The sequence below is a fragment of the Sylvia atricapilla genome, chromosome 8 (genome assembly GCF_009819655.1).
Source record: "Sylvia atricapilla isolate bSylAtr1 chromosome 8, bSylAtr1.pri, whole genome shotgun sequence".
Lineage (NCBI taxonomy): Eukaryota > Metazoa > Chordata > Aves > Passeriformes > Sylviidae > Sylvia > Sylvia atricapilla.
Genome location: NC_089147.1, coordinates 30,700,098 through 30,723,938, shown reverse-complemented (window position 1 = coordinate 30,723,938; position 23,841 = coordinate 30,700,098). Strand labels below are relative to the sequence as shown.

General features: G+C 45.0%; 1 protein-coding gene across 3 annotated transcripts; it reads right to left on the bottom strand.

Annotated features, from left to right (window-relative positions):
- Positions 1-1,192: 1,192 nt before the first annotated feature.
- On the bottom strand, positions 1,193-23,629 carry P4HA1 (prolyl 4-hydroxylase subunit alpha 1). 3 transcript variants are annotated; one of them, XM_066324260.1, is made up of 14 exons: positions 23,509-23,629; positions 22,577-22,673; positions 20,609-20,760; positions 19,825-19,962; positions 17,809-18,048; positions 16,858-17,048; positions 16,172-16,348; positions 13,396-13,466; positions 7,604-7,703; positions 6,611-6,664; positions 5,384-5,449; positions 4,879-4,947; positions 4,174-4,270; positions 1,193-3,672 (listed from the first exon to the last, which is right to left on the bottom strand). In XM_066324260.1, the coding sequence occupies exons 2-14, from the start codon at positions 22,666-22,668 to the stop codon at positions 3,602-3,604; spliced, it is 1,518 nt and encodes a 505-aa protein (XP_066180357.1). In that variant the 5' UTR covers positions 22,669-22,673; positions 23,509-23,629; the 3' UTR covers positions 1,193-3,601. The 3 variants fall into 3 exon arrangements, with proteins under 3 accessions (XP_066180357.1, XP_066180356.1, XP_066180358.1); XM_066324259.1 differs by lacking the exon at positions 13,396-13,466 and adding an exon at positions 12,246-12,316; XM_066324261.1 differs by lacking the exons at positions 6,611-6,664; positions 13,396-13,466 and adding exons at positions 6,492-6,549; positions 12,246-12,316 and having other exon boundaries at positions 5,384-5,445.
- Between the last annotated feature and the right edge of the window lie 212 nt (positions 23,630-23,841).

Genomic DNA, 23,841 nt, shown 5'->3' with positions numbered 1-23,841 from the left:
GGGAGTGGAACTGGCTGAGTTTTAAGTACCTTCCAACCCAAACCATTCTGGGATTCTATGATCCTGTCAGACCCTTTCCTTTCTCTCCATCTGTTCCTGCTCTGTGACATTCACAGGCCTTTTGCCCTCTTTCTGACCTTACCCTGCCTTTTCAGCTGCTGTGGTCCTTTACCCTTGCTGGCTTCCTCCGATGGTGGTGACCCCCGTGCAGGTGCAGCTGTGCCAGAAAAGCCCCAGGGACCAAGGTAGGATGTGGGAAGTCACTATTTGGGGTGGGACAGGGCTGATCCAGAGCCCTTCCTCTCCTCGCTGTCTTGGCAGGGGCAGGGCAGCAGCTCAGCAGCAGAGGGTGGCTGGGGATGGAACCCCATCCATCACCTTTCCAAAATAAAACAGGGCTGCTGCACTTTAGGCTTATTTCCTGTGCCACAGCTGCCAAGTGTGTGATCACATCAGCTGTTGGGGGCAGTTCCCTACCTGCAAGTCAAGCACTCCACTGGCAGTGCACGGCTCCCTTCCAGAGGCAGAAGGATCAGGGCCTCTCACCAGCCCTTGCTGTGCTTTGTGCAGGTTCCTGATGACAGGAATTAAGCACAAACTCCACTGCTCTGCAGGGTGAAGCCCAGGAATGGCTGTGTACAAACCCCAGAGGTTTTGGTGATGGAAGAGGTCACCCTGACCTTCCCACGTGTGTGTTTATTGTGCTGTCTGGTGCTTTCTTCCTCTCCCTGGAACCATTCCAGGGTAAATGGTTGGTTGACCTTCTGGTTTCACAAAATAGATCTGGCACCCCTGTCAAAGGGACCCTCAGCAGCTGACCCTGCTTTCAGCCCAGCATTATCTGGCCTCCCCTCCTGCAGTCCTCTATTGCTCTGTGTTCCCAGTGGAGACACGAAGTTTAGTGTCAAACAGGAATTTAGGGCAGGAGCAGCTCCTGCATCCACACAGTGAGATGGTGAAGGGAAACACAGGAGCTTGGCTCCCACAAATGATAAAATTCTGTGTGATCAGATTTATAGCAGCCACATACAAGGAGAGTTGGATGTGGAGGATTTCTCACTGCTAATGGCAGTGGCTTTTATTTTAAGCCTGTTCATTTTTTTTTTTTTACATTAAAAAATTTATTACAAAAAAAAAAAAAAAAAAGTAACAGTAAGGCAGTTTCTCAGTTGTCAGTCACTGTGAGCCCAGACAGTTTTCAAGCATGTTTAATACAAAACTAGATTCACACAGGAGCCACTCTGGGAATAAAAAGCCCTCTGAGAAATGATGGGATAAGGCAGAAGCAGCAGCACCAGTGTAATCCCTTACACAGTCAGCACTGGATGCATGGACACCACTGCAGTGGAGGGAAAGAGGGATTGTCTGCAGTTTAAAAATCTAAGCCAACACTGTTGTCATAATCTGAAACATTCCTGATGTGCCTCAGCAGACTCAAGATTTGAGATTTTTTTTCCTTTAACCAAGTAAAATTCTCTACTGTCAGGAGTAGAAAATTCTTTCCTGAAGAATTATCTGTGAGTGGTTCACTGCTTTAAAAAGTTGTGCACCAGAACATTTGTACTCCCCAAGCAATGCCTGAGACTGATGCTGTTTAACATTGAAGTACTCACTGGTATTGAGGTGAGAGAGGAAACTGCTGAGCAAAATCCCCCAATTCTGGCTTTTTTCCATGCTTTGGTGGTTGTTGAACAGAGATGGGACAGTAAGAGCAAATGCAGGTGTTTTGCACTCCTGTTCCTGATGGCAATAAAGGGATTCTGTTTTGTGCTCCTTTACTAGGTAGGGCTGGCTGCCCTATGAGCATTTCTGGATGTCCCAAAGGCAGGATTCCCAACACCACACTGTTCATTGTACCCTTTTACTTGCAGGGACGTGGTGGGAGGTACCTGCAGCCATGGTCACCTTTTTGGAGCTTAACAAACTAAGAGATGGGAAAGAGAAAAGAACCATAGATAGGAAGAGAGATGGGTGAAAAAGTGAAAAAACTCAGGTAGGCACAAATCTTACAAGTTTGGGTTTTTTTAAATTATCACAATTTAGTGCTCAAAGATCAGCTCTGCTAATGCAGTTCTGGAGTGAATTTATTTAGATCAGCTCCTGCTCTTGGTAAAGGAGCAGTACAGATGTGAGGTGGGACTGTGCAGACTTTATGTTCTCACATTATGGATGGACTTTGTTTTCCAGCTGCCAAAAGCCAGGCAAAATTCAGGAAGTTGCAGAGCTAAGGAGGGGCAGTTCTGTGGGTCCCACTGCTACCAGGCTCAGTAAAAATTTAACAATTATTTTCCAGCAAAGACCTTTTAACGTGTCTTCTGAAAGTATGCAGTTCCTTGAACTATAGTACCTTAAACTGCATTCCCAGTAATCCAGAGGTATTTCTAGCACGTTTAACAATAGGTTTTGTACATTTTGGCTCAACTGTCAAGATTTTATCGAGGCAGAAAATCCAATTAACCAAAATTGGAATTTTTCCCTTGGTGAAGACTTCAGGCTTGACCCCTAATCAGTAAAATCATCATCATCCAGAAAACTGGACTGTTTAAGTAGAGGCAGGTGCAGCTTCCTTTGATTTTTGTCCTCATGCTAGTGAGATACTTGGATATTTTGCTAAAAATCTTGCTGTGGAAGGGAAAGGGTTTACAAAGTGAGCCTGCATCTAAAAAAGGTTCAGGACTATAAATAGGCTGAGTTTCTCCTGAAACCTTGAGAGCTAGGAGGAGGATGAGGGCGGGGAGCATTCTGTGAGGACTCTGTGTTACAGCACCTGAAGTCTCAAAACCAATTTGAAATTCCAGTGTCCTAAGGCACGACAATTTTGATTAATGAAGGTGGGAACATCCCTGTCCCTGCTGACTGCGGAGCAGAGGGAAGAGCTGGCTGCCAGGACAGAATAAAAGCAGCATTTGTTCTTGTGGACAAACATTGCAGAAGAGGAAGGAAGATGGGCTGTGGGTGCTCCCAGGCTGCCCTGACACTGTGGAAGCATCCTGACTCTGCCTGTGGAACTGCTGGCTCAAGATTAAAGCCAAATTTTCCACACAGGCTGAGAAGGAAGACAAGTTTAAAAAGTGGGGCTTTTGTGGAAGTGGAAAACCAGGCTAAAACATGCCAATAATCTGTTTTCCAGAGGAAAAAACAAAGCATGCCTGCAGGGGTGAGGCACTCTAGGAAAGCAGAGTTGAGTGTCAGGGAATTGAGGAATGGGTTTAATTCAGCATTCCTTAGAAGCGAGCCCTCCCAGACAATCATCCTGCCTTAAAGCTTGGCAGGCGTGAGGAGGACTTCCAACAACCCCTGGCTGCCCACACTGCTCAGAGGGATGATGGTGACAGGAACACCACACACACCACCACTGTAAGTTGTGGCCCTCATCTGTATTTTGTCCTTTTTTTTTTTTTTTTTTCCCAGTAACACTTGTCAACCTTGGTATTTTCTGCTGATAAAACTCGGGGGGGGAATTGGAGGGAACTAAAAGCACATTTGTCCTGTCCACAGCTGGCACAGCAGCAGTGAACCTGTAGTGGAGTGTTTGTTAGTCAGCTGTAAACTGGCAGGCGTGTGCATGTCCCACACACTGATACACAGGAGCCTGGGCTGCTCATTCCAGCTCCGATAACGTGCACGGCCGGCGGAACTCCTGCCCCCGCTCGTGGAGCCACTTATTGGACACTGCAAAGACACAAAGGTGTTGGGTCACTGCACATGCTCAGCTCCTCTTCCACTGAAGATAAACAGGCTTTAGGCCAGCTAAAGCACAGGACTATCTTAATTTTCTGAAGGGTTTTAATCACAGATTGGTCTGAGTTGGAAGGGGTCTTAAAAGACTCTCATTCTGACCCCGTTGCCACACACAAATGTGTGAAGTTGGTGTAAAAAAAAACCAACAACCAAACAACCAAATACAAAAGTCTTCCAGTTTGGGAAGGTTTGGAAAACCTTCCATGGGTGAAACGCTACAAAAACTCCTAAAATAGATGTAGTATTAATTTCCTTTATAAATGTAATGAAATATGCTACTATATAGAATATATTTAACATATAGAGGTATGAGGTAGATAAATTAAATCGATTTCTTTACAAATAAGGTAATTTCTGAAGTCCAAAGGAAAAAAAAAAAAGCAAGCCACCCCCCCAGCAGAGCCCAGACCTGGGTCAGAGGCAGGTACTCACCCCATTTATTTCCCACTAGCACCGGGCAGGCTGCGTGCCGCGTGCTGTAATCGCCTTCTCCGCTTGGGAAGAGATTGTACCAGAACACAGCTGTTCCCTGGGGATGGCAGGGAACACTTAGCCCTTTGCTCTGGATAACACACACTTCCACACCCACTTTCCAAAGGATAATGCAAAGGCAGATGCATTTGTGTTTCAGATTCTCCTTTTAAACTGAAGGCTCTTTTCCATAATCTATCCTTTGTTTCCTTAGGAATAAGTCTCCTTTGACTAATTCTAAGTCTCTATACTTGGCTCTAACTTTTTTTAAAAATTCTAAGCCAGTCTCATTCAACTCCTGACCCGTTTAAGAAAGCCAAGATTATTTACTAAAGCTGAGCAGCAGACCAGCAAAGGCAAACCTTGCTTAAAGGAAAAAAATGACAGGAGAATTTCCCACAGATGCCTCAAGACTAAATCAACTCACAGATTTGAGTATTTTCAAGATGTGTTTTGGAGTATTTAAATGTTTTGCATTTGCATCTACACATGGAATATCGGGGCCCTTGGAATCACAAGCACAGCTCCAGTTGCTGCACTTAAGGAAAATCACAGCACTGTCATGACAGCACAGAGGTGCTTACAATTATTTTAAAAATTCATTTTAAAGCTCTGTTTGGGTAAGTGGGGAGGAGTGGTTTTATGTGCTGGATCAATCCTGCTCACCTTTCTTGGCCAAACGCTGGCTCCCACTTCAGGGAAGACCGTGGCTCCCCCTGCTGACACATCACTCATCTGAACAGGTGAGGAAGGACAGGTGAGTTCAAGCTGATAAAATCTAACTTTTTAGTAAAGGTGAAGTTTAATTTTGATGTGAATCCCTTAAGAAGGCCAAACCCCCCTCTGTTCCCAGTGCAGTCCCAGCCTTGCCCCTCCCATTTGAGTGTTAAGGTTGTAAAACATGCTGTAAATACTGATGCAAATACAAAAATAAACAGACAGGCAAACAATTTAAGATAATACTCAATTTTGGGGGTAAAATCCTCTTTAAGACACATGAGGAACTGCAAAGTCTGGGTAAGAAGATCCCTTCCCCATAAGTATTACCCCAAAGTTAGTGGCCGCTTCACTTGCAAGCCTCTTCAGTAAAAAAGGAATGAAAGAAAAGCAGAATTAAATCATTCCATGGTATAGAATATGCAGTGACAGATGGCAGAAATGTATCACTTACATAAAACAACCAAGTAGCAATTCTGTTGCCTGTTCCCAATTCCTTAAAAGCATCTGGCTCATCTTTCTGTGAACAAAAGCAGGCAGATTCCATCAGCATTTCTTTTTGGTTGCTGAGAGCAGCCAATGACACACAGCTGCTGAGCCAGCAGCACACAACAGACTCATGCAGAAGAATTAATCCAAACCCTTGATTTGGAAGGAGGGGAGGAATGCAATAGGAGTGAATCTATTAATTTAAATACACCAGGCACTTTGAAATTCTGTAGGAGAGGGAAGGAGGGCATTAAGCCCAGATGCCTAATGGGTAAGAACAACTGTGCTGTCTGAGGCTGAGTCTGTAATCCTCCTCAAAGCAAACTGAATTATTTAATTACACTCCTCCCCCTTGTCCTCGGAAGCAGCCAGGGCAGCTCCAGGTCCCAGGGTCAGCTGGAACACCTCCCTGCCACACTCCACTTTGGATTCCAGCTGGGAAGCAGGAAGCCTCAGTGACAAACCAGGCAACTCAGAGGTGTTTAGCACTCTATTTACAAGCACAAATCCCATTTTGATACCATCTTCTGCCACACATCTCTATTTAAACCCACCCCCTGTGACAACAATTTGTGTGCACTGAAATTCCAGCAGTTGTTACTCCAGGAAACAACCTCAGTGTTTCCAAACAAAGCCTGTTCATCAGTTGCAATGTCTTGAAGCAGGTGCTTACAGAGCAGAGATCCTGATTCAGAGTTGGTGGCTGGGATTGGCAGGGTTAAGGTTAATCTGAAGGGGTTAAACCACAAAGAATTATGCCCAGTAAATAACCAACTGAATTTCAGCAGTCTGTAATTTAAGCTGGACTAAAACAGGTGGGGGAATTTAAATCCAATTTAAAAATTAAGGACAGTGAGGTAAGACTCTTTTTCCAGTCATCAGGAGTCTGCTGGCACTCAGCTCACAGGCAGTAACCTCCACACGTTCAGCTGGTGGTTTAGAGGGCTTTCTCCACAGACGTGGATTAGGAAAGTGGAAGAGCTACAAAATCGAATATGCATTGAAGAACAGAGAGTGTGCCCCAGCCCAGAGGCCCAGGCGTCCCCAGGTCTAGCTCTCCTCCAGCTCTTTACTTGCCCGTGCAAAGTCAAAGTGGGGCTCATACTGTCCTCCCACTCCATAATTTGCCACCTGTAAAAGAGAAACACAGCGCTTGTGAAGAAGAAAGAGGTGAAGACAAAACAGGACTTACCCTTCCAAAATCAAAATGAGGCTCATACTGGCCTCCTACGCCGTAGTTGGCTACCTACAGTGGAAGGAGAAGCACAGGATCTAGTAAATCAGTCTTTATCCAGGCAAGAGTTTGACTGTCAGCTGCAACCTTTGCAGAGATGAACTTTAAACACCAAGCCCCAGGAAATGGAAAACCTCTGTCAGCAACAGGAGCACATCCAAGATTGGCACTGCAGGATGCTCCAGGCAAGGAATCTGGTGCTTCTCAGCATAGAAAAGCATTTTTTTTCTACAGAAAACTTTTTAGCCTCTCTTCAAAACAGTGTCCTGGTGCTTTTATATCATCAAATTTAAACCAGTTTTTGACCTGAGTTTGACTGTGTCAATAAAGAGGTTTCCCTGTCCTTATTGCCAATTTGTTATAAAAAATAACCTCAATCTTCCACCAGATCCTTGGCCACTTCATCGCCAGGAACCTTGACAGAGTGGCAAAGGAGCACAGCAGGTTTCAGAAGAACTTTGTGGGTGTCCTGCTTTCTAGGTACTCATGCTCTGCTCACAGTCAGGGAAGCAGCTGCTCATTTAAAGGCCTCAAGCAAATAAACAGAAGCACTTCTAAATTACAATTTACTCAAGTTACACATCCAGCCAAGTGTTTCCCACATCCCAAGGACACCAGACATACTGGTGGCCTTCCCAGAGTACCAGTCAAGCTAAACTTTTAACTGCCTCCAACAGCAGCAAAGTTTGACCCTGCAGCCATTAAACTCTGTTTGTTTGTCTAAATAAAAAGGAATTACACAGCCAGAGCTTCAGTTATCACTGTTTCCTTTCAGCCCTCAAAAGCCATTTCCCACTGAACAGCTGCTCTGCAGAGACAACTTTTTTCCCTTCTGTAAATAAATGAGTTTTTGTGGCCACCCCACCTGAGCAAGCAGAAGCCATCCACCCACCGAGATGAGGTGCTGAACTGGTGACTGGCATCCAGCAGCAAACCCACGCTGCCACTTACCTGCAGCTCCTCTGCTGTGGAGACATCCAGCCCTGTGAGGTCCTGGATCCTGGTGTTGATGCGGGACACCACCGGGCTCTCGTACCCCGAGAGCCACGCGCTGCGGGGGGACAGTTAGTGACATTGACAGCACCAGGCACCCCTGCAGCAACACTTGGAGGGACTTGCAAGGGGATATTCATTTTTAGGACTTCTCAAGGATTTGGCACCCTGACCCAGAAGTATTTTCAGGGTGTTACAAAACCCTGAATTTAATGGACACGTTTCCTAGAAAGACCAATTCCAGCGGTGGTTTAAGGGAGCTCTGTAAGCAAGGGCCTGAATTCCCACCCTGGGCTGAAGGAAGTGTTACAAACAGTGCTTCGAACTGTTTTTTAAACCAGGCACACACAGTTTTGCTCTTATCCACTCCCAACAGCTCATTCAGCCTCCAGGGTGACGCATTTCCAAACAAGATTTGGGACAGGAACAGGTGAGTTACTGTATTTGTGTAGCTGGAACTTGGCCCTGCTAAATGTCACACACTTCCAGGCCAGCACTCTGGGAGCTGCCCTTTCTCATCACTTACCCCTGCAATGCTACTAAAAATCATTCCGAAAACAATCAAATAATGCATTAAACTGAACAACTGCTATCAGAACAGCCTATTACAAATCTGGTGTTTAGCACGTGCTTCAGGTACACAAAGATTTTTAAAAGGGGAGAAAACCTCAACTACCTCCCCATTTTTTTTTTTTTTTGATGTGGAAGGTCAGCCTCAGTTCCAAAGGCATCTTTCAAAATGTTTGCCTCCTGCTGTGCATTAGTTTTTCTGCATCTGCTTACCTGATGCCTGTTTCTGTTGCTGCTTTACTCATCCCATGCCAGCCACTGCACCCTCATTTTACCCTGGCAGCCCACTGCACTAATATGGGTGATAATATTGATTATTTGGGGGCTTGTTTTCATCCTTTTCGTTTTTTTGGCAGGAAAATTGAGACAGCTATTCCTACCTTTTTTATTTTTTCTAGCAGCTGACTCAGCTTTTGAGCTCAGCAGTGCTTCCTGCTGGACAGAAATCCCTGTGCCCAGAGCCCAGCTGGAAACACTAATCAGCAGCATCCCTGCATTTTTACTCAAATCACTTTTTTACTCAATAATTTTACTCAAATTTTACTCAATGAACCTTCACATCTATACTAAATGAAGTTTTTGTTTGATTTGTATTTTAAAAACACATAAATCCCCAAATACTTTGCCTGGGAGGAACAGTAGCATGACACGACACAAGGCACTGACACAGATTACAGAATCTCTACGAGCATTTTTTTAAATGACAAATTATGAGATAAAAGAAACCAGATTTCTCAAGACAGACATGCACAAACACGTCCCCAGACCCATCCACTGCTGCACACTTGTTAGTACAAGGAGGTGTTACAACACAACCTGCTTTGATTTCACATGGCAGAAGAATGCTAAGACATGGAAATGAAGCATTTACCAAATGAAAATCCCCAAAAGCAGCCATGCTAGACAGCCATGGTGGCCGGGTAATGCCCACAAGCAGCCCTAACCTCACATTTAAAGCACAAGAATAGCCCCAACACAGACAGCAGCTTCAGTGTAGGTTCTCTTTGCCTCTGTCCAGTCTGCTAATAAAGGAAAAAAAAAAAACCCAAAGAGAAAAACCCAACCATTCTTGCTCTCTTGGTTATTTAGAGTGGCAATGAATGCTTCACCAGGGAGAATACTGCAGCCTTTCAGGAAGGGGAGTACTGTACGTATTTAAAAACAAAAATTAACTGCCTCAACATACAAAGAAAGCCTATGGAAGGTGGAGGAACAGGGAATTGAAACCATATTCCAAGTGCTAGCCTGCCTGCTGGGTGCTGAGCAAAACCACAGGGAGGCCTGGAGTGATGCAGAGTTACAGGGGGATTTAACCGTGGAGGTGTCATGGAAGCTGCATCCATGGCTTTGCCTGACCACAGAATATTCCAGCTATTCCACATTCCCTCCTCTGGTGCTGTCCCAGCTTGGTCCCTTGCTGATAAAAGTCTCTGCCTCATTCAAAACAATTTCTTAACATAAAGTTGGCTTTTTTCCTGCTTTGTCTATAAAAAAAAGAGAAAGATTCCCCTGGCCTTAAAGCTCACCCCACATTCCACCCCTGCCATGAGCAGGGACACCTTCCACTATCCCAGGCTGCTCCAAGCCTTGTCCAACCTGGCCTTGCACACTGCCAGGGATGGGGCAGCCACAAAATGTCTCATATTCTCCCTCTTATAATTCTGCATGAGGCATACCTTAGAGATTTTTTAATGGCACGATGCTTCTACACAGGAATAACTTAAAGTCTAAGCAGTACATTAAGGAAAAACCAGAGAATTCTCTGGAGCTACTGAACACACAAGAGTGTATCTCCCCCAAGATCTCATCTCCTCAGCTGCACTGTTCAGTCTAGGAGAAGACTTTACATACCAACATTACTTCTGTAAGTTACTGGCCACAAAATACTGGCATTTGTGTTAAAAAGCTTTCTAAGCCACACTTGGTGTGCAGAAAAGTACTAGCAGAGGACACAACAGGGTGTGAGTAAAAGCCCAGCCTGGTATTTCTGAAGTGGAAACTTCTACCATTACATGCTGCAAGCTCTGGCTGCCTGCTGGGAGGAGAGAGAAGGGGGAGAAGGCAGTTTTTAATCTGTAAAAGCAGTGTGAGAGTGGGTGGGTTTATCCTGGTGCTGCACACACAGCTCGCTGGTGCTGGCAAGGTGCCCCCCTTTACAGAGCTGCCACGTCCCAGCGAGGGAACAGTAGCTCTCACAGAGTCAGGAATGCTGAAATTTAGGAGGGCATGTGCTGGGAAAGAATGTTTGGAGGGGGAAAGCAGTCATCTACTGATGAAATGCAGTGAGCATTTTTTTTTGGTTTTCAGGAGCAATGATTCATCTGGAATCTGAACCAGCTCAAGGAGCTCCAAGGGAAAGATGTTTCTGGCAGTGCAGGAGAGCAGCAGAACAGCACAGGGCCTCTAAATCAGGCTGCTGGGGGTGGCTTCTGCCTCCTGCTTCAGATTTAGGTGTCAGGTTCTCTTGGAAAGCCCATACCCATCCTGCAAATCTGCACACGGAGGAAAGCAAAGGCAAGGGGAAGCAGAAGGGCAGTCCTGCTCCACCCCTCAAGGCTACTCCTATCCTCAAAAAATGGCCTTCCTCAACTTCTTGGATGTGTCTCTACAATTTCAATTCCAATTTCCAGTGAGGTACTGAATTAAAAAACTTAGCTTAGTAAAACGTGATTTAATTCTGAGAGTTCCTTGGGTACATTGGAAGGAAGTCCCCACAGTGACACACTTTTGAGAACCAAACCTCATAAAGAATTTAAGGGTCTCATTCCCCAGGCTCTATCCTGCTTTTTTTAATTGGCCTTTAATGTTGGGTGGTGCCTTGTACTATTTTTTCCTGACTGTGGCATCTGCACTACCTCAGGGAATAACACTTCCTACTAATGAAAAATCACAACTCAAAATAAAAAGTTCTTTCACTAAGCCTCATCTATTTAAACAGGGACCAATTATGCATCCCAATTTCCATCAGTAATCTGGTCACCTTCTCCAATTCCCATCATCAGCACATCAATTTTGACAAGGGGAGATGTTCAAATGGATGAAGGAGTTTTCTCAGTAAATACTCCAGATCTGTCTGGCACAGAGGACAAACCCCACAAGTGAATAAATTAAGCCTTCCAAATAAGCAGTGACAAATAACCAGGATGGGTAAGACATGGACAGAATTGAACATTAAAAACAAGGAATAAAAACTAAATGCAACACATGTCCAACAGGAAGATGAATGTTCCTATAGTCCCTCGGTGGGGGCAGTTCTAAGGAGCAAATGTGCAAGAGCTTCCCAATTTCCAGAGGATTCCCACTACCTGCATGTGCCAATGAGCACATAGCCCCACACGCTGCAGAGGTGTGAGGCATAAAAAAAATGTTTTCAGCTTGCCACTAGAGTGTCCTTAAGGACCTCAGCTCCAGTTTTCCTGAGATCTATCATCACTCCTGAATCAATCACCTTCCTGTGATCCCATATCTGGAAGCACTTTGACCTTTCTGAAGAAATTCACAGCTAAATAAAAGCCCTTCAGCTCCAGGCCATTCCAAGTTCAGGGGTTCGTTCAAAGCAGCTGGAAGAACACTGGGGTTTTAATTTGAGTAGCACCTACATTCCATCATTCTAACATGGAAATCCCTTAAAACCATCACTAGCCCTAATGGACAGTGCTCCCAGGAATCCCAGCTGCTCCTAGCTCTAAGTAAGTGTGGACACTGGAGATGAGGAGCAGAGATGAGCCAGGGAGGTGCCCCATTGCACTGGGTGCCAGCAGAGCCCCACATTTAGTATGTTAGTCGCAGCACACAAGCCATGCTCAGCCAGAGAGGGCACTTCCACCTTGGAACGCCACCACTGACAACCAATCTCTACTTCAGCAGACCTCGTGCTTTGTTAGATGACAGCTCAGCTTGCTTAGCTCACTCTCTTTGAAAGGAAGGATGAAAAATAAGGAAAGTTAAACAAAATCCTTGCCCAATTTCAGCACTGAAGCAGCACAGCCCCAGGACACACTTCCTTGGACAAAGAATCCCTTCCCCTTACCTCTTAGAGACTCTGTAATGTGCTGTGGTCAGTTTCCCAGTCTCAGGGTCATGAACAGTAGCACGGCTCAGCTACAAAAAGAGAAAGGACAAGGCTTACCCACCTCGCAGGCTGCTTTTTGGCCAAGCCCCAGGTGTTTGAAAGGGTTCCGATTGGTCCGGATGCGATGCTCGCATATTAGCAATGGTTGGAAGGGCAACACAAGCTGCAGCTGCCATGTCCAAATCACAACAAATTGGTTGGAATAATTTGGTTAGATTGTCCTTTCACTTTTTTCCTCCCTTTATTATTTTCATTTTTCTTTTTTTTTTGTTTTGTTTTGGTTTTTTTTTGTTTTTTGTTGTTGGTTTAAAATCAAGACTTTCTACAAGTAATTTATGATGCTGAGTTTCCCAGACAATTCCTCCTCACCCAGAAGTTTTAACTCCTCCCAGAATTTTGGCTCAGTGCTGATGGCCTGTGTGGCCAGTCTTTAATTACCATGGCTAAAACCAGGGGAGGGCAGGCAGGGGCAGGTCGTTTCTTTCAGATCCAGCCAATTTTGGAAAGCACTGGATAAATTCAACGCTTGTAGTACTTAATGGACAAGCTGAAAAGAACCAGCAGCCCCGTGGAAGTGAGCCTGTATTCTGCCAGGTTTGTGTCAGGCAGGAGGTAAAGGAGCCCAGCTGGGAGCGTGGGATTGTCCTGGACAAGGAGATGTGTGTCTGTCTGTGTGTGCACAGCAAGGACCCGAAGCATTTCTTACACCCATTAAGGCACTTCAAGGTCTGCTACATTTTCCAAAGAAAGGGAGGACAATTCTTGCTTGTGAGAAGAGCAAGGGGAGAGATTAAAAACAAAAAAACCAGATTTTACTAAAGGTTTTGTGGCATCTTATATTCCTCACACTGACTGCAGAGACTTGCTTGAAAAAAACAGACTTGAGAAGGTGACCAAAAAGGAAAGAACAAATCAAAACACGCCCCCAGAACTTCCAGCTGAAGGAAAAGACTGAGAAACTCAGCAGAAGAAATCTGCCTGTTACAGATCTGCATGGAATCACAAGGTAGACTACAAGGTGTCTCTTCAGCCCACCTCGTCTCCTCAGAATGAGCAGGACGTACACACTCATTACAGGCCCAAAACCTCTGGCATAGAGCTCTCTTACCTTTTGCTAATTCTGTAATGTGCCGTCTCCAAGGCTCCCGTTATGGGGTTTGAAATGGTGGCTCGCCTCAGCTGTGAAGCGAACCATCAGAAGTTGCATTACAAGCATAATCTGCATCCCAGCAATCCGACCATTCAGAAGCCTGGGCATGGGGACAACCACCGAGCCACCACTGCCCTGCTCTGGCTGCCACTGAGGGGTGCAGGGCCAGGGGGAACGAGGGGGAGGCTCCAGCTTGACTAAAAGAAAGGTTTCTTGGGTTTTTTGTTTGTTTGTTTGTTTTGTTTGTTTGTTTGTTTGTTTTGTTTTTTTTTTAAAGTTTTTCCCAAGTCCTGTTTCTATGTCTGTAGCAAGAACAGTTGTCTAAATAAAGCAAACCACAGCAGCTTGGATTTCTTTTGTAATGAAATGCTCTGGGAGCAGCCCGCTGGTGTGGCACGTGGACAAGTGGGGCTTTGTTACACTGTCCTGCCCCTGTATGAGGAGTTTGACAGGTAAATTGAATCCAGGCAGCACCATAAGCTAAAGGTGAATGAACCAGTCCTTCCCACAGCAAAAGCAGCACTGAGCTCCTCTGAGCTCACAAACTTCTGCTTCACCCACAGTCACTTCTACACAGAGTGGGAACTCCTGGCTCAAGGCCTTCCTTTCCTTCTGCTACGCTCTGTTTACTTCATGCCTTCCCATCTGTGTTAATATTTCAACTCGGAACCTCACATGTGAGAACCAACCTTTAACTTGGTTCATGTACTACCAGACACTTTCCATCACTCATAACTGGAAAGACTGAGATGCAGAGCTCAAGGTTTGCAATAAGCACAATGTCATGCCAACTCCCAAATAATCAGAAACATTTCTCTACTGTTAAAACAAACTAAACAAGCCAAGGCCTCTCTCTCCATACCTACTGACAAGAAAAGATACTGGGAGGTCCCAGTCTGCTGCCTCTCCTCTCCTCCCAAGCAGACACATTAAAAAACAAGGCACAAACTACAATTCCAGTGAGACTCCAAAGCTGAATAATGAGGCTTCTTCATGCCAGCACAGCAGAAGGCTGGGCACAGAGCAGCCAGCACTGTCTCTTCCCAGAGGATGGCAGCATCCCCAGCAGCAGGAAGGAGGAGATGACCTTTAGGTCTCCAAGAACACAATCTTTTTGCTGCTGAGCCCTGCAGGGCCTCAGCCACAGGGAATATGGGAGCAGTAACTGCATACAGATGCTCCTGCCTTAAAGGTCTCCAAGTCTTTGTCATGAGCCAAATGTTTGACAGTAAAACAGTAACCTCAGCAAGTACAGAGCTTACAGTCACACATTTACAGTTTTCTGGTCTGTAAAGTAGTGGTCCGTCCACATTCCACAGGTGTGGAATGCATCATGCTGGAGCAAAGGAGCTCCAACACCTCCAGGGCAGCAATGGGGGCTGAGATTTTCAGCCCTGCAGCACAGCTGCCTGGCAGGGCAGCAGGAAGAGATACCTCACAGGTACGTGGAGGGAAGAGCTTATAGTTCAGAGCATTACCTCAGAAAACTCAGAACAGAATCACTGCATTACTGAGGCTGGAGAAGGCCTTCAAGATAATAGTCCAACCTCTGATCAATCCCCAACCAACCACCCAGCCCAGAGCACTGAGTGCCACGTCCAGTCCTTCCTTGACACCTCCAGGGATGGTGACCCTACCACCTCCCTAGGCAGGCCCTGCAAATGCCTGATAAACTCTTCAGCGAAGAAATTCTTTCCAGTGTCCAACACCTCAGGCTTCAGGGAGCTTTAAGATCCCCTTCAGGCTCCCTGGTAGGCCAAGGACAGCCTCACTGCCCAGGTGCCCATGTACAACCACAGCTGCTCTACCCTGCAGCAGGCCAAGCCACCAGCTTCTCCTGCACTGAATGCTCTTATTCCTCTGACCTCCATCTGCTCAGCTCATTCTAGACAAAAACCATTTAGGCCAAAAGCAAAGGGAAAAAGTAGGAAAAAAACATTTCTGTGAGTTTAAGTCTTATTTTAGAATTGGTGGAAAAATAAATTAATTTAACAAACTACATCTTCAATGTGCATTTGTAGATGTGGAGTTGCACCAACTGGATACAGAAGGCAGCTCCATCAGTTTGCTGTTTCCCTTAGACATGCCTGTTTTTCTCAGACAGTGGAGCTGCCCTGGATTATTCCCCACTGAGAAACAAGAACAGTGTCTTGCATACAGTGTCTGAAACAGGGTTGATGAGCCACCACTGTCAACAAGAAGGCAAAACCCAGTAACTATGTCCTGCTCTCTCTTAAAGCTCTTTCATCTGCAGGCAGCTTCCAAGCCTGGGAGACAGAAGCCAGTCTTATTCCAAAATGGAGAATACAACCATTCCTTTCTTGTCTGTACAGTAAGGTAGCATTCCAGGACCAGAGGAATGGCTGCCTTTCCCTTCCAGACTTAAAAAGGAATAAAAAAAAAAAAAACAAAAGCAGAAAACCAAGTACAAGCAGTAACACTCCAGTACACCCTCTCTGCTTTATGTTTGTTTTCTGTTGGAGAATCTTCTCATCTGAAATTGTGTCTGCTGCAAGAGCCTGACAATCCTGCACTGCTGTGACCTGGCTCCAGTCATCACAGAGAATTCCCAGCTTTTCCCAATCTCCTCCTCGGGGTGTCACCAAGAGCTGCAGGGTGAGGCACACGAGGTGTGAGCGCACTGCACACACCCCTGCGCTCCAGAGGAGACAGCCAGGCACACTCACACCGTGGAATTTCAGATTCCAAAGGCAAGGAAGCATAAGGCATTTACCCTGGGCTTGGCCAGCTCCTTCACGGTCTCGATCTCTTCGTCAGAGATGATGTCCAGGAAACGAACAATCCGAGGCTTGTCCCACTCATCCTCCTGCTTGACAGGGCCCAGGATGTATCTGGGATTCCTGTTCCCGTCGTAGTAGCGGCAGAAGAGCCTCTTTTGTCTGCGGGGAGTCTGGAAGGGAGGCAGAGCAAGGGGGAGTCAGAACTCCCACAGGACACTGATATCTCCAAAACATGTCCTGGGCACACAAACAATTCACTCTCCCCACCTCATTATGTGGCAGGTTAAAGAGATGATTCCAGTTTGAGAAGTCAGTGCTGTCTCCACATTATAATGCTGCTGTGCAATACTTCAACAAGTATTACTTTACACAACCCTACTAAGATGATTTTATCACTGAAAAAAACCACCCCTATTTAATTCTGTCTGTAACTCCAGACTTCCAGCATCCTTATTCCATTAATTACACAGATGGAGCACGTCCAAGATGGCCAGCAGTGCTTGGGACAGCGTTACTTTCCATCTACTGAACAGGCCGAAGCAGGGAAGAAATCCAACACGTGATCCTCAACTCTGCACACTCATCCAGCTGCTCTAACAACTTCCTTGCTTGCACACCACACACAAATTCCTGACATTGTTTGGTTTCAAACATTTGAGAACAGTCTGCTCCACTTTACCATTTTGAGCCCCTCCCCACGGCACAGCATTTCGTACTTCCTTCTCTCAGGCAGGTAATCCTTTTTCTTAACCTCAGTTTCCTTCTCCTGCTGCTCTTCTGAATCAGTGCTGGACTTGTTTGCTTCTTTTTCTTTAGCCATGATGTATTCAAAGTATTTCATGTTCCCATTTGCTCTTTGATGTTCAGGATCTATGGACAGAGAAACAGACGGGGATCACTGGCAGGTTTCCAGCCTCTGAGGAATCATCCAGAAGTGGTTATTTACAGAAAGCAAGAGGAAACAGATGTACACCACTGCTTCTCCAACCCTCACTACACACGGAGGTGCAAGCACTGAGGAAAAGGGTTTGGCCATTCCAGCCCATCTCACTAGAGAGGGAGAGACAAGGGAATGGAACAGGGAGAAAGCTGGGACAGCATGACTGGTTGTAAACCTGAAAACTCCCTGGTGGCATCCAAGATTCCTGGTGATAAAGCTTTTTAACTTACAGAATTAGCTTCAGTTCTTTAGTTAGGATTAGAACTGAGCTTTCTGGAGCATCCCTTACATAGTCGAGTATTTAAAAAAGAATAAATGCTTCATTTTTCCTGAAGCAAATCCTTATCTCACTGTCCTGTATTCTGTATTTTTTGCTTTTACAAGTCTTTCATTTTCAGAGTTCTGAATTTGTATCATAAATCATCTGCAGAGATTTCAGTATCACAAATTTTGTTTCACTTTCATTAATTTTGGTTTTGCCTCTACCAGAGGGGAATCAAATCTCAACCCAGGAAAGCAAAATGCCGGGACAGAAGCAGATTTCACACAGGCAAAGGGAAAAAGCCAGTGTTGGGAGGCAGAAAACTCTTCATTACAAAGGAGCAAATCTCCACCTAAAATTTAAAAACAGACTTTACAATGCATATACAAGTCAGATTCCAGGCAGAGCTGTGTCCCTGTGGCCCATACCCAGCTCCAGCAGGCGTCTGGTGAGCGCCATGGCCTTGCCCAGGTCCCCCTGCTGATACACGGCATAGCTCAGGTAGTCCAGGATGTAGACTTTGTCTGCAGAGGACACTTCCCCCTCATCCAGCTGCTTCAGGGCTTGCTCCATCCACAGCTCTGTGTGGTAGTAGTCAGCCTCTGTGTAAGCAATCTTCCCCAGCTCAAAGCAATCTTCAGCTGTTAGAAAGGATTTGTGCTTCACACCTGCGTATTTAGAACAAAACAGTTTTACACAGGGTTCCAGACTGGTCCTCCGAGAAGCATTTGAGTATTTCTCATTCCTCGCAGCAGGGTTTTATTTCTGTTCTCCCACAGCTCCCTTCTGCAGTAGCTGCCTGCTGAAGTCTCTACAGCCTGTAAATCCTTGGCACACAGGCACTCAGATGCATTTTCATTGCCAGAGTACCAGTGAACAGCTAAATGCCTCTACCACAAGTGAAAAATCAAATTAAACAAACCTTCCTTCCTCAAAACCCCAACCACTTCCAGCAAAAGCAAAATAAGCCAAAATTGAAGTTCCAGAACTCTGTTTTCAAGGGCATCACATTATCACTTTCAAAATGTTACTGAACCAGAACTTGTTAGTGACAACTTGGTGGGAGAGGAAAAGGAAAACATCAGGGAGTAAATTCCCAGCTGCTTGGGATTTTTTCAAGTCAGTCGTTTTTAGAAACATTTTAAGTGACCTCTGAAAAATTAAAGCACTAGTAGGCAAATTACAGATTCCTATTTTTGCCCATGGAAATACAGGCCCTATGAAAAATCAAACTTAAATCTTGTAAGAGGGAAACAGGACCTGCCAGTATTACAGCTAAAATTACACCACTGATTACATCTTAATCCATTCTGAGTTTCTAGCAGCAGCTCTGCAGTGTTTAAAGACAGCAGCTGTTCATTCCTGCTTCCTCACCCAACACCTTGTGCCCATCCTGTGATGGGCAGCACCTGCAGCTTTCTGAGCCTGAATCTGGGAAAGGACAAATTCTTAAAGGACAGGCAGATTGCAGGCTACTGCAAAGATCTGGCAGTAGCTGAGATTCTGGACCAAAAGAAATTCCTTGGGAATGAAGAAAAGGTGCACAAACAAGTGACCACATGGGAAGTTCCACTCTGGAGCTCTCTGGGGTCCAAGCTATTCTCTCTTTTATCGTCTAGAACTCCCAGGTTCTGCCATTACATTTCACTGCACACAGTCTGGACAGCTCATTGCTTCAAGAGTAGCTGAACTTCACTTTGTATTTCTGTGCTGTTTGAAGAAAACAGCAACAAGCTGCACATTGCATTAGAAGGAATTGGTAGGTCCTTGAGTAGGTCTTGAACCAAACCCAAAGCAAGGCTGTATATCCTAACACATAAAGCAAATTACCCTTAATTTTATTAGGCATCTGACCACAATGAGCACTTGCAAAAACACAGATGGATTGTAAAGAGCTGATTTCTTGCCAGTTGGCACAGGATTATTTTTGAACAGAGGAAACAAGGACGACTCAGCAGAGAAAGTTTTCTGACAAAAAAAAAAAAAAAAAAAAAAAAAAAAAAAAGCTGTGTCTTCTCCTGCACAAAGCAATCTATTAAATATAAACTCAGGCAATGCCACACAGGCTCAAAGCTGTGTATGCACCATCTTTTGCTCTTCAGTTTATACAATCCCTGCAGTTTAAGCTCAAAGGAACTTGTGCAAATGCATTAAGCTGTGCAATAAAACCAGGCGTCTGCCAGTGCAACACAAGGAAAAACCCCACCCAGGAAAGATTTATTGCTATGATTTTTATTAAGAACTACTGTCACTAGATTATCTTACCATAACTAGAAGAAAGATGGAGATTCAACCAAACCCCACTTCTTCCATTAATTTTAGCCAGCTAAAACCCCTTGCTAATGTTACCTTCAGGCTGAGCAGTTAAAAGAGGTGGAACAGAGCAAACAATTTATAACCAGGACATTGAGGGAATGCAAATAACAGCCATGGAAGGCTCTCACCTGGCAGGTTCCCTCTTGAGAGGGTGTCTGTGTCCAGGTTGTAGGTGTCCTGGAGCCGCAGGAGGGCCTTGGCTGCACCAGTCTGATCCTCATCATTCGGGAAGAACTGCCTCTGGATTGTCATGTTGGAGATAAAGCCTGGGAAAGACAGGGAAACATGTGGTCACCTCTGTCCTGGGGATTGTGTAAACTCCCTGCTCCAGGGAAAGCCAAAATCCACCTTCACACAAGTCTGAACTGAACTCACAGCACAGTTCACATTCAGTTTTTTAAAGAAAGCAAAGGAAAATCAAAAAAAACATTTTGGGTTTTACCCCACTCATTCAGAAGGGCATAAGACACACTGGTGCAGAGCCTTTTCTACTGCCACGTTCAGTCCCTCTCACAGCAACAGAGAAGTTGAGTGTGCTGAATTCCTTATCAGAGACTAATCCTGGGTCTTTTTGAAAGCTCTTTTTTCTTGTAATTCCTTACTACAATCCTCCACCTGGTATTAATTAGCTGTTGAGACAGTCTCGCAGGTCAAATATAACCATCCTGACTTCCTTTTGCTGAGTATTTTTCACAGTGAGCTATTTCATGTCCTGTTCCTTGCTGAAGAGCTTCCAATCTTGCTGAAGGAAAGAGGCAGAAATTAAGTGTTCGCTACACTAATTCAGATTAGTTCCACAAATGCTCAGTCTCAAAAGCAGATTTGCAAATCTAATTCAAGCCCTGACATGTGAAAGGTGACAGCCAAGTACCTGCAGTGATGCTGGTTTTTGCTGCAGGCACACACACTCACCATCTGACATGTCCTTGAGGACCAGGCTCTCCAGCTCAGCCCACTCTGTGTTGAGCCGTTTCATCAACTTGAATGCGTTCACAGGATGGCCCAGAAACCCCTCTGGGTCCTTTCGTGCAGTAGCTGTCAGCTGATCCAACTTCTCTGCCCATCTATAATGAAAATATTCATTACAGTCTCACAGAAGTCTGCTGGTGTGCTAGAGAACTGATTGCAAAGCTACTCAAATGTCTTCACTAATAAAAAACCAACCTGAAATCGCAAGCTCTGCTTCATCTATATTTAGATATCTTCTAAAATGAACAAAAAGGGCTACTTCCTTTTCTTTTATTAAATCCTCTTCCTCAGCTTCAGCCCAAATCTTGTGCTGCTCTTGCAGTCCTTGTTGAAACCCTGCTGAAGGAACTCCTTCCTACAAGCTCCAAAAGCATGGTGCCAGCACTTCTATTAGAGCTGTCACACAGGAGTAGTCAAAAAAGCTTTACCCACATTTTCAATTTTTGAGATGCCCCTTTTTCCCCTAAGGCTCACAAAAAGGCAGTTTGATGCTTGTCTCACATTATTTATGGTTCAGACACACATATGACACACCCCTTGCCTCTCACCACAAAGCTCTTTTCCATGCTGAAAGCTTGGATGAAGAATTATGTACTTCTCACACTCCCAAATGAGGGGCCCAGACCCAGTTTCTGGTGCTGCAGCTCGAACTTCAAACTTCTCTAAGTACCACAGGCATTCAACACCCCAACGTGCCTGAAACCAGCACAGTTTTCTAACAACAAACACAAAAAAAAAAGCAGATCTACAACATGAAGACCTGCAGCAACACCCTGCAATCAGGGTCAATTGAAGAGCCACACACCCAGAGAGAATCCCAAACTCCAAACAAGAAAGCAAAGCCAGACCTCTGTCGCCTAGAGGGAACTCTGCCGTGAGCTGGAGTTCCTCTTGTTCCAGGATGCGTTTGCCACATCCTGGAAGAAGAGGAATTAAATCTGCAGGCTTTACCTGAGGCATGGAGGTGTTCCCAGCTGTTAGAGGTGCCTCTGGCTGCTTTTGCTCTTCCCACACTGTCCCTGATTGTTTTCCTGCACTCTGACAGTCCCTGGGAGGGTTCTTCCAGCAGCCACACGAGGAGGGGCTCCCTCCAAAAACAGAGGGGCTCCAGGTGCTGCTGGGGACCAACTCCAGCTCAGAGCAAGCCAAAGGCTGAAGAAACCAACCTCAAACTGTGCCTTGACATCACACAGGGTAAAATCCTCCCTGCATTTCCCACTGCAGGACCAGCTCCCAACGTCCTCCAGGTGCCAACAAACAACACTGGCATTTTTTCCAGGTTCTTTAACAGCTCTGGGACAGTTATTTAAACTCTCCTGACCTCACAGGTTGAGGTTTTGCTATTGATATAATAAACACAGAGCTGCAACGATCTGCAATAAGCTGTGTTTACACACTTTTGGATGCCCAACTGGCAGGGTCCCATGTTTAATTTGTAGCTGTAAAGAATATACTTGTAAAGTTCCAAACCTGGCAGCAATTCCAAGTCTGTACTTTAAGTGACAAAGAAGGATCTTTCTTCCTGGATGGTGGACACCAGAAAGTAATACACAAGGCTAAAATAAAAACCACTCCTCCATCTATATCTGCCTCAACACCCTCAAGGCCAATGTTATACATACTTCTGAAAGCAAGGAAAGCATTCTGTTCAGTTGATAAATATGTTTATTTCTAGCTGTGATAAAATATGACATATTGGACTCTGCTCCTCACATGGTCAGGTCTCTTCTTATTTATACACCAAGCTGTGCTCAAAGAGAACAATTTAAAACAAACACCCAGCAAAACCTGCTACTTTAAGCTTTGCCCCAGAGCAACATTCCACAAATTCAATCAGCCTTAAGGAAGCACTTTTTGCATAAGGGTGGACTCCAATGATTGACTATTAGCATTATGACACCAACTACTTACTTTTTGATCTGTTCCAGCTTGCTTTCCTCTGCCTTGATATAATCTTTGAGTGACACGACCAGATCTTTTTCTGTATTAATTAAGTCTGTCATATGACCTAGAAAAAAAAATGAGTTTGGTGAGTCAAGGAGAAACACAAAATCCTGGGAATTAAGGCATCTTCCTCTTTTCTACTTTCTTCCTTCCCTGAAAGTCCTTCTGAGTTTACTCAAACAATGCTGAAGGAATATCTGAGTAAGGCTTTTTTTTTTTTTTTTTTTGGTAAGGAGAAGATCTCCTGCTGGACCAAGCTTGTTGCCATGGAAATTAATGTAATACTGCATATTTATATTAGAACTAATTTAGGATTCATTTGGAAAAGGAAATAGTTTGCCACAGAGTAATCTATCATCCAAGCATACATAATGTAAAGCACATAAAGAGAAAGCTACAGATATACACAAAGCCTTCCTGTTTCATACACAACACTAATCCAGGGCTTTAAGATGATATCCATGACTTCAAGGGGTCCTTGGTAGTAATTAATAATTGCTTCACCTCTTGTAGGCAGGCAGCTGAAGTGGGTCAGCAACACAGGGTTGCAGTGCCCACCCTGAAGCCAGTAGAACCCAAGGGTGACTCCCAACATACTGCACCATTATGGATCCTTGGCAGCTGCACCACCTCCTTTTCCATGTGTGCACCAAAATTCTGTGCAAATTCCAATATCTGTAAGAATAAATAGTGACCTACACAGCCTAGCCAGATCATTAGACTACCCCTGGACTGACTTAAAGCCTGTTTCTCCCCAAAGAAAAGCCAATAGCTTGGTAAGAATGAGGAAGTGGGTTTAGTTCTGTACCAATTAGGGCCTTGGATGATTAACATATTGTTGCAGAATGAGCTTTTGAGGGCTGTCAAGAAACTCTCTTGGCTACACCAAAGCAGGCCACCAATGGACGTGAAAAAGTCCGTGTGGGCACAAGAGAAAGGCAGCAGAAATCCCAGGGCTAGGGCACACCAAACCTTCTAGACGCCATTGCTCAACAGCTCTCACCTCAGCACCCACCTGTGAGAGAAACACAGAACAGGTAAAAAATCCCTGCTCACCAAGAGTTCAATCCACCTTCAGAAAAGACAGCTCCAGTCTCCTGGGGCTGCCAATGCTGCCTGAGTCTCTCCTGCTGACTTTTATACCTCTCTCATGTGGCAAGAGAAAAAAATAATAGCTCAGAGACAAGGTATGCACCAGCACTCTTCTTTTTAGCATCCAAGTCATGCTGCAG

What these genes read in the sequence shown, in the direction of transcription:
- P4HA1 (XM_066324260.1), bottom strand. Translation starts at nt 22,668, where the DNA reads ATGACAGACTTAATTAATACAGAAAAAGATCTGGTCGTGTCACTCAAA. An exon ending in CCTCAAGGACATGTCAGATG is followed by an intron (nt 19,963 to 20,608) that starts GTGAGTGTGTGT and finishes TGTCTTTCCCAG; the next exon opens with GCTTTATCTCCAACATGACA. An exon ending in CCAGCGTTTGGCCAAGAAAG is followed by an intron (nt 4,271 to 4,878) that starts GTGAGCAGGATT and finishes TGCCATCCCCAG; the next exon opens with GGAACAGCTGTGTTCTGGTA.